At 48.1% G+C, this 9,764-nt stretch overlaps 1 protein-coding gene across 1 annotated transcript; it reads left to right on the plus strand.

Annotated features, from left to right (window-relative positions):
- The first annotated feature begins 1,350 nt into the window (after positions 1–1,350).
- Positions 1,351–4,835, plus strand: MYOD1 (myogenic differentiation 1). The gene is made up of 3 exons (XM_074918266.1): positions 1,351–1,911; positions 3,358–3,436; positions 4,003–4,835. The coding sequence occupies exons 1-3, from the start codon at positions 1,351–1,353 to the stop codon at positions 4,257–4,259; spliced, it is 897 nt and encodes a 298-aa protein (XP_074774367.1). The 3' UTR covers positions 4,260–4,835.
- Positions 4,836–9,764: the final 4,929 nt, after the last annotated feature.

Genomic DNA, 9,764 nt, shown 5'->3' on the forward strand with positions numbered 1-9,764 from the left:
TGTATCTCTGAACTGTACCTGGGTCAGAGGTGGGCAGGGACACTGAGGAGCTGGCTCACACCCCTCCAGGGGCCGCACACACGTCCGCTTTTCCTGCAGGGAAGTTATTTGACCCCGGGAGGAAAGAGAGCAGAGCGCCCTGGCTCCGGAGTAATGGCCGTGCTGGGCGGGCCCGCTCCCTCCCTCACCTCCCTGTGCCGGTGAGCAGGCAGCCCTTCGCCCCTGCGGGAGCCGTGTCCCGATACCCGCCCCGGCGCAGCGGCGGCGCAGGGGACCCCCGGCCCCGGGCGGCCCCGGGCGGCGGAGCGCGGCGGGCCGCCACCCCCCCCTAGAGGCGGCCACGTCGCGCCGCCGCCTCCCGCCGCGCTCAGCGCCACCTCGCGGCCGCATCTTGAGCGCGGCCGCCCCGCCGGCTCCCCCCGGGCACGACCGTCCCGTCCCGGCTCTCCCCTCGCACCCACGGCCCCGGCCCTCCGCCGTGTCCCCGGGCCGTGCACGGCTGGGCCCCGGCGCTTCGCCGCCGCCCTGAGGTGCCGCCCGCACCGCCCGCCCTTACGAACGCCCCGGAGTAGTTACCCTGTGGCCGCGATGCCGCACAGCCGCGGCCGGCGCGGAGAAACCCGTCCCGGGGCTTGGGGGGGTCTTCCCTGGGAGAAACCAGCGGAGCCGGTGCCGCCGCCCCGCCGCCAAGCGCGCCCCGCCGCCGGCCACCGCCCGGGACGCGCCGCCCAAGGCGGCGAGGCGCGGGAGCAGCCGTGCGGGCGAAGCGGGGAGCCCCGCTGTCCCCCGGGCCAGGCGGCCGGCGCCTGCCGGCACCTTCGGGCATCGGGGAGCCTTTGCTTGCCCTGACTGGCTGGGCAGGGCAGGGCAGGGCGGGCTGCTGAGAGCAAAAAATAAAAAAGATTTCACCGTGGAGCCGAGCGCCGGCAGCGGCTGGCGTTAGCTCTGCAACCCCGCCACAGCGCCCCGACGGCGCCCCGCGCCCGCGGGACACCGCGCCCCCCCGCTCCCCCCGCTGCTCCGGGGGGCTCGGTCGGCCGCGGCCCCCGACCCGCCCCGCCGCGCCCCGCCCCGTCCCGACCCGCCGCGCCGGGGAGGGGGGGGGGGGGGGGGGGGGGTCCGGCATAAATACGGCCTCGAGTGGCGCTCCCGGACCGGCGCGGCTGGGGCGGGGGTCGGCGGCGGCAGCAGCCAGCGCTGGCGGCCTCGCCTGGGGGAGGGTGTGAGGGCCTCCGCTCCGCGCACCCGCCGGGCCGGGGGCTGCCGCTGCACAGCCCGAGCGAAGCCCCCGCTCATCCGATCCCCTCGCTCACCCCCTCTGGCCCTGCCACCGCCTCCTCCGCCGCCCCCATGGACTTACTGGGCCCCATGGAGATGACGGAGGGCTCCCTCTGCTCCTTCGCGGCCGCTGATGACTTCTACGATGACCCGTGCTTCAACACGTCGGACATGCACTTCTTCGAGGACCTGGACCCCCGGCTGGTGCATGTCGGGGGCCTGCTGAAGCCCGAGGAGCACCCGCACCACCACGGGCACCACCACGGGCACCCGCACGAGGAGGAGCACGTCCGTGCGCCCAGCGGGCACCACCAGGCCGGCCGCTGCCTGCTGTGGGCCTGCAAGGCTTGCAAGAGGAAGACCACCAACGCCGACCGCCGTAAAGCCGCCACCATGAGGGAGCGGCGGCGGCTCAGCAAGGTCAACGAGGCCTTTGAGACCCTCAAGCGCTGCACTTCCACCAACCCCAACCAGCGCCTGCCCAAGGTGGAGATCCTGCGCAACGCCATCCGCTACATCGAGAGCCTGCAGGCGCTGCTGCGGGAGCAGGAGGACGCTTACTACCCGGTGCTGGAGCACTACAGCGGGGAATCGGACGCCTCCAGCCCTCGCTCCAACTGCTCCGATGGCATGGTGAGTGCCCCGGGGAGGACACCCTGCCGCCGAGGTGCCCCAGACACTGTCGATCCAAACCTGAGCGGGGCGAGTTGCCTCCTCTTGGTCTTCCTATAGCAGCTGCTTTTCGTAGCTCCCCAGGCAGAAGACAAACTCCCTCGAGCTCCGGCAGCAAAGGGAGGTGGTGTCCCCACATGCCAAAGTCTCTGGGAAAGAGACTTCTTTCCCTGGGATGTAAAGTTAGGGAGGTCCCCCTGTGTCCTGGGGGAGCAGGGGAGAGCTGCTGGGGGGCACTTTGGGAAGCTGCCTGGGATAGGTACCTGGAGTCGGGTGAGGTCTGAGCTCCGCCTGTGCTCCCGTAGCTCCTGGGGCATCTCCATTTCCACCTTCTGCTGTATCATTACCTTTGAATTCTCTAAGAACAGCAGAGAGGAAGGTCCCCCTTGGTCATGGTAGTTACAGGGGAACTGGTAAATGTCTGGGGTTTGTTTTCTGCCATTCATCATGATAACAGGAGGAGGGTCTAAGCAACAGGAGCTGTTTTTCTTGACCCTTAAGAAAAAGATTCTCCATTTCTCCTTGCACTTCATGACCTCTGTAGACATTTACCAGCAATAGGAAGGAGACCCCAGGCTTTCAGTCCTGTATGTTGTAGGGAGGGGAGAAGAAGGGTGGGTGCCAGAGATGGTGTCTCATCACCCGACTTTTCACCGGGACCATAGACTCAGACTCTGGGCTGGGGGACGCGGTGACAGCAGGAGTGCCGGACAGCAATCTGGGATGGGATCTTGACAGTACTTTAAGACCTGAAATTTTTTTCTTGGCTGTGGAAGGGATAATCATTACCGAGTTGAATATCTGCGATTATTAGATAGTTGGCAGATTGGAGAGAAGATTTACACAAATTATCCCTCCTCAATATACAGCCTTTTTCTTTTGTCAGAAAATTTCATTGTGGATTAAAGTATTTGAAACAAATATATTGGTCAATGTTTTGGGGCCTTTTGTGGACAAAATGGAAATGGGAAGAGAAACTAAAGGAAATAACAAGGGATAAAGGTAGACTAGAAGCTTTGAAAGAGGAACTTGTGTTTGTAAAAACCTTCAAAAATTAAATGAAAAAACCTCATTACCGTGTTGGTCTCCCTATTGTAAACTGTAGGGCAGTATCTAATCAGAACGCTGGAAAACCTCATTTCATTTGTAAAGCTACAGCATTCAATACAACAACAGTGGTAATTTTCCTTTGGAACAGCCGTGCCACATAAAATATTCTGGGGTGAATCCCCTTCTAGCCAAATTAAATTCTGCCTCATTCAAACAAACTACAACTTGATGGCATTTCAGCCAGGACTGGAATGATGGCACAGACTAGGGACTGAAATTTGAAATTGGATGGTTACTGGGATTTCACTAAATGCTGTCCCCAACCAGTGACCTCACTCAGATTGCTCTCCTTTCCAGATGGAGTACAGCGGGCCTCCTTGCAGCTCTCGCAGAAGAAACAGCTACGACAGCAGCTACTACACAGAATCACCGAATGGTGAGTATGTGCCCTAACAGCCGTGTGAAACGTGGAGACGGGGCAGTCAGTGCAGCAAACTTCTCGGTGCCTTCTCTGTCCCCAGTTGTTTAGCTGAGCCCAGCTGGGCTGAAAGAGGAACCTGCTTTTCAGCCAGCGAGCTGTTGATGCTAGTAGAAACACTAGATTTCCTCTTAGATGTGCTTGCAAGTATGGGGATGTGTTAGAGCTGCATTACCTATTTTGCAGATGTGACATCTGGATCAAAATATTTTCCTCTCTTCAAATAATTTTCGGTGTTTAACCATGTTTTGCATGAATACTTTTCTAACTCTGTCTATCATTGATCCAAACTGGAGAAATTGTTGGTTGATTTCAAATCTTCCCTTCCCTTCTATGGACTGAAGCGAAACCCTGGATCCACAGCCCTGCCCCAGAAGTAGCATACTTGGGTTGGGTCTCTCTTCCACCTTTCAAATTACAATGCATACTGTCAGCTACTCACTGGGGTTTTATGAAAGAACCACATCCTACTGATGTCTAGTACCCATTGGATAAACTGAGCAGCTTTTTGTCTGTTTTTTTAGATCCAAAGCTTGGGAAGAGTTCTGTTGTTTCCAGCCTTGATTGCCTCTCAAGCATTGTAGAGAGGATTTCCACAGATAACTCCACATGTCCTATATTGCCTCCAGTGGAAACTGCTGCTGAAGGGAGTCCCTGCTCCCCCCCAGAAGGAGCGAGTCTGAACGATAGCGGAGCCCAAATTCCTTCCCCCACCAACTGCACCCCGCTTCCCCAGGATAACAGCAGCAGCAGCAGCAACCCTATCTACCAAGTGCTATAAAGGCAGGTCCAGCTGGACTGCACTGAAAACAAATTGCTCTGTTCAGCCACGCTCCAAGACCTGCCTTCTGAGACTGAAAAGACTTCTCAAGACTTGTTCCAGTTTTAAAATATCACTCAGAATTCCTTCAAATATATAAATTCTCAAACCTGTATTACTTCAAAATACACTTAGTTATTTATTGGTTGTTAAACTAAAGTTATTTAATATGTCTAGAGATAAAATCGTATACCATGAAATGGCCAATGTTTAATCCTGGGCTTTGGGGAATAGGAACCTGGCTCTTTGAATGTGGAGAATAGAAATCTACAACAGTAGTGGCATGACAGATCCTTCCTATTACTCCTGTTCTGGCCAAAATAAGGTTGTGGACCATTTTTTATAAAACTTTTTGTATAATTGTAAATAAGAGTTGCTTTGCAAAAAAAAGGAAAAAAGAGGAAAAGAAAGAAAAAAAAGAACCAAAAGCAAAAATTAAACACAAAATGGAAAAAAAAAAATTAAAATATTTAATATTGCTTGGTTTGTTGTGTCAAACTTTATATATTTATACGATGTGGTTGCCAAGAATGTTTTCAACAGTATTCTAAATAAAGACCCTTATTTATAAAATCTGTGGCATTATCTTGACTTTCATTAGGGCTTCTAGAATTACTGGTGCATTTAGAAGGGGGATTAAGATCACTGCCTTGGCAGGAAGAAAATACAGGCTCTGATTCAGCAAAGAAATCAAGAACATGCTTCAGTTGCACTACTTCCAACTACTTCACATAAATATATTGCTGAAAAGGGATCTACTTCCTTCATATTCTATCTTGGTGATTTCTAAACCAAGTCTTGCACATCAGAGGTCATTACTGAGGAGATCTGTAAGGTAAATAAGCATGTTTCTCTTCCTCCCAACAAAGTTTACATTATGGGACTTGGTCTTACAAATATGTGCTAGAACTAGGAATCACAGTAAATTAGACTCCAAATTCCTGTACAGCTACCATAACTTAGTCATACAACAGTGTCTTGTCTGCAAGACCAGGTATTACATTCTTGGACAAATGTTCAGATTTTTCATTCAAGTTCTAATTTCCAAGTGTTTGTACCATGTTCATACATCCTCAGGTATTAGAAAATAATTCCAAAGGATTTTTTGTCATAAAGTTCAATGTATAGATTTTTACAGTTTTTCTCAAGTTCAGGTTGGAATTTAGACCAAAGATAGGCAGTTTTAATTTGGATTTGAACTTTACGCATCTCTGGCAGGGCTACTCCAGGGATTTACTTCTTGTTTAGAGCCTCTCTAAAAATAACCAGTGAGCTATGTTTCATTCACTATATGTGCATAACCTTGCCACAAGACTGAAAAATGTTAAGCCCAGAGCAGGTTGTCATTGGTAAGTAACCGTCAGGGCATTTCTGTGCATTTGGACAAGAATAACCAGCAGCTACAGCCAGTGTGAAACAACCCATTTCTTGTCATATCCCTTTGATTTATGGATTTTGTTTAAACATCACAATAAAAATAAAAAAAACCCCACACCAGGAATCAACCCAGATACCATCATCAGCTCTAAATACTTTGGTGACAGATCAGTCTTATTCTCTTAGATGACTACTAAAGAGGGAATTTGCACAGCTCTTACCTCTTAAGTAGGAAAAAGAAAGAGGGAATGGATAATTCCAGGGGAATGTCTCCCACTCCTTTAGTCGTGGGGGCCTTGAAGATCAGTACTCCATGGAGAGGAGAGGAGTGAGCAGCTTGTGCCCAGCAGGACAGTGCATTTGCTTCCCCATCCTCCTGGGGCAGAGGCGTGCTCCAATCTTGCTGTCTTACCCGAAGCCAGGGGGCAGGGATGGTAGCAGCCACGGGGATCCCTCCTCATCCATATGCTTGTGACCATGGTGGATGATAAATCATCATCGAGGCACAGGACCACTCTGCAGAGCAGGCCAGGCTCCCACGGATCTGAGGGGACTTTGATGAATGTATTGAGGGGCCAGTCCTGCCTCAGAGTCCAACTTTGTAAAGGTCACCCATTAGTTTCACTGTGGGCAGAAAAAAGTCCAGCCCATAAAGGTTGATTTTATCCCTTCCATTTTTCTATTAAAAATAAAAAATAAATGAACTTCAGAATGTACTAATTCATAATAGCATGAATCAGGAGGGTCTCAACTAAGGTCCGAAAAATGCCCCAGGTTAGTTTGAAGCCAATATCACTAACTACAGAGAGACAGTTAGAGCCTCACAAATGAATGCTTTGCACATCGAAAATAAAATTTTCGTTGCCACCAAACACTCAGTCAGGCCCACAATGCAAAAGATACTTTTGTGAAATACTACAGACCTTGCCAACCCCATTCTCTGAGGCTGGTAAAACTCTCAGTTTTACTGTCACATGAATGGCAACCAAGAAATATTTTGCCAGCTCTACAGCAACTCTATACGTACTGGCAGCACAAAGTTCATGCCTGCCCCACTACAACACGCACTTGTGGGACACACTAGGGTGTACCTGGCTGTACAGCTGGCACGGCAGAGCGGACACGGGGCGCTTGTGCTCAACAATGTACATGCAGTTCCACGTGGAGTCATGTATATTACATTTCACTGATTTATTTTAGCAACCCAAGTTTCCACATACTGATGTTAATGTTACAACAGAGAACAAGCATTTAGCACATCCCAAAATAGATGGATGAATGAAGAAGAAAAAAATATTCATGGATTTCCTATGCAGAGTCCATCATTTTCCCATTGATGTCAGCAAGAAAAGTCCACTGGAGTAAAGCCAAAGGGCATCAATGCTGATAAATACACATTTAAGTTACAGCTAGATTTATTTTTTAACTTAAATAAGGAAAATGTGTTCCCTGCGTGATTTCTTCCTGTCTATTTCTAAGGTAATATGTTTAAAACAAATGCCTGAAGTTACTCTACTCTGCTGGGCATCAAGAGAACGGCATGTTACTGACAGAAGTATATCCCAGGCTATGTGCAGGTATTTCAGAGCTGGAAATACTTGGATTCAGAGCTTTAGTTTAGTTCAGACAGTGGCAGGGAACATAAGCAGACCTGAGGAGCAGATACAAGACTGATCCAACATTTACAAACTTTGGGTCTTAAACTGGGCTCCTGAAGGTGTGTTTAGGCATTTAGGGCTGATCCTACAAGATGACCAACGGCAGTCTAGCTTGGTCTACACGGAAACACTCCAGCACAGACTACAAACACACCAATAGCCTGAAATCCTCGGTTTATACCACACCGGTTCCAGTTCAGTATTCTGCAGGACGGGGCACCTAAAGAAACACCCTGTGATTTAAAGAAAAATCTGAATCCCTCCGACTGCACTGACGTGCAGAGCCTGGGAGAAACTGGGGGTGACTGCAAACCAGACTGTTCCTTTCCCTGAACTGTCTTAGCAGGACAGCACAGAGCCTGCCTGAACATGGGTTTGGAGCTTTTCACTAGAGGTATTAGAATTGTCTGATGTTTTCTGTGAAACGCTATCTCCAAAGGGAAAGTCCTGCAGCTACAAACAATAAAAGGAAAGTAGCTGTCTTTGAGCATAAAGGTAAGTGTGTATCTTAGGAATGTTTGATTTGATTTGGTAATTTAAGAAAGCCCTACTGGGGCTGCATGACAAAACCACTATTCTTGCTTTATCTTATTCAGACTATTGCTATGGAAAAAGTGAAGAGGAATAAATTTATACCTCACATATATATGCTGCTTTGATTTTAAATTTCATCAAGTCATTTGCAAATATGAGAATGAGGAGGATTCTTTTTCTACTTTCAATATTTCACAACAAAGAAGCGCAATAAAGTTGCTGGTTTTAAAAAATTATTTTATACGCCATTTCCCACATTATGATTGAAGCTGCTACATAAATTTTTCACATACCGAAAATTCAATTTAGGTAAAAGAAATATATGAACTATTCCTAGTATATTTTTTCCTTTTATCATCTGTACAAAAAAAAAAAAAAAAAAAAGTTGGCCATTACTTTGCACCAGATTCTGCTCTCTTAAGATGACTTGTCATTTTAAACACAAGGTAAAGACCTTACAAATCCCCACTGAATGTGGAAGGAAAAACATTTTTCATTATACAGCTTGTATTTTGAAGAGATATTTGAAAGAGTCAAACTGCGCAAAGAGCAAAATCTGCTCATTTTACTCATAAAAATGATATTATCATCTTCAGAAGAACTACATTCAAAAGTGGACAAGCAGATGTTTGTACCTCATACCACCCAAATGTTAATGAGAAGAAATACTTCCCTTTTTTTAAAAAAAATATTATTTTCTTACTTGAAATCAGTGTCAAAACTTACAACTTCTGTAGGAATAGTTTCAAACTACTGCACGTAATACTGCCTGGGACAGTGTTCACACAGCGGTGCAGAGCCCCGACGAGCTCCCTGCTGTGCCCCTTTGCTTGTGCTCCGCTCGCTGACCCATTTCTAGCACAACGCCTCCGGATATACCACACTGAACAAGCTGTCAGGATTTACTGCCCACCTGATCTTGAATATACAAACCAGAAACTATCCCTGTAATAATGGTGAGAATCCACAACATTTCCAAAATGTGTGGCTGACACAGAGCCTGTGATAGCAGGAGATGGTAGGAAGGTCATTTTGTATAACTTGCATACAGCAATCTTGGCTTCACTAACAGTAGGTAACGTGGTCTTTGTACACTCAGAATGCAAATCTTCGACAACACAATCTGCATTCAGTGTGTGTGAGAGAGTGTAGGATTGAGACAATAGGCCCACACACCAACCGCCCCAGAGATCGTCTCATGAGGCATACCCGAGTACATCATTAAGCACTATTTATTAATGCTTCCCAGCTCACCCTCCCTCAGCCTTTCAAATCACCCATTTTCCAGTAAAACTGTCAAAGAGTCATGACTTTTTCTCCTTGATCTATGCAGCACACTCCCTTCTCAAAAATTTCGTTGCACAACTGGGAATGTCATTAAGTGGAGACCAGTGGCTCTCCTTTCAATATTTGACGTATCGGGGCTAGTGGGGGAGAGAATGGCCCCTAGTGTAATACAGAAGGGCCTCCAGATAGTCCTCTCCCACCCAGGTCCCACCAAGAAGTAGAAACATGCCTGGCATAAAGCTACCTGGGCCTATAGAATCAACCCAGAAATTTCCCTGCAGACCCAGAAATCTATCTTTTGCATACATACACAGAGTTCTGAATAAAGACCTCAACATTTTAAGTTTAATAGTGAAAACTGATCTATTCCTTAACCACAGGGTGATAGAAAATGTTAGGGTGTTCCCAATAATACAGTCAGCATGTCACTAAACTCACATCTTCTGTTTAAAATATCTGTAACTTTTATCTTCTACACGCATCTGTGTTATTTCATGTAAGACTTGATGAATAACCCCACATTCAGAAACGCTAATACTGCTTATGAAATGAAGCTTTCAACTATTTATAAAAAAATGCATTAAAAAGTCTGACAAACAATAACCCACTT

Source organism: Athene noctua, chromosome 14 (genome assembly GCF_965140245.1).
Source record: "Athene noctua chromosome 14, bAthNoc1.hap1.1, whole genome shotgun sequence".
Lineage (NCBI taxonomy): Eukaryota > Metazoa > Chordata > Aves > Strigiformes > Strigidae > Athene > Athene noctua.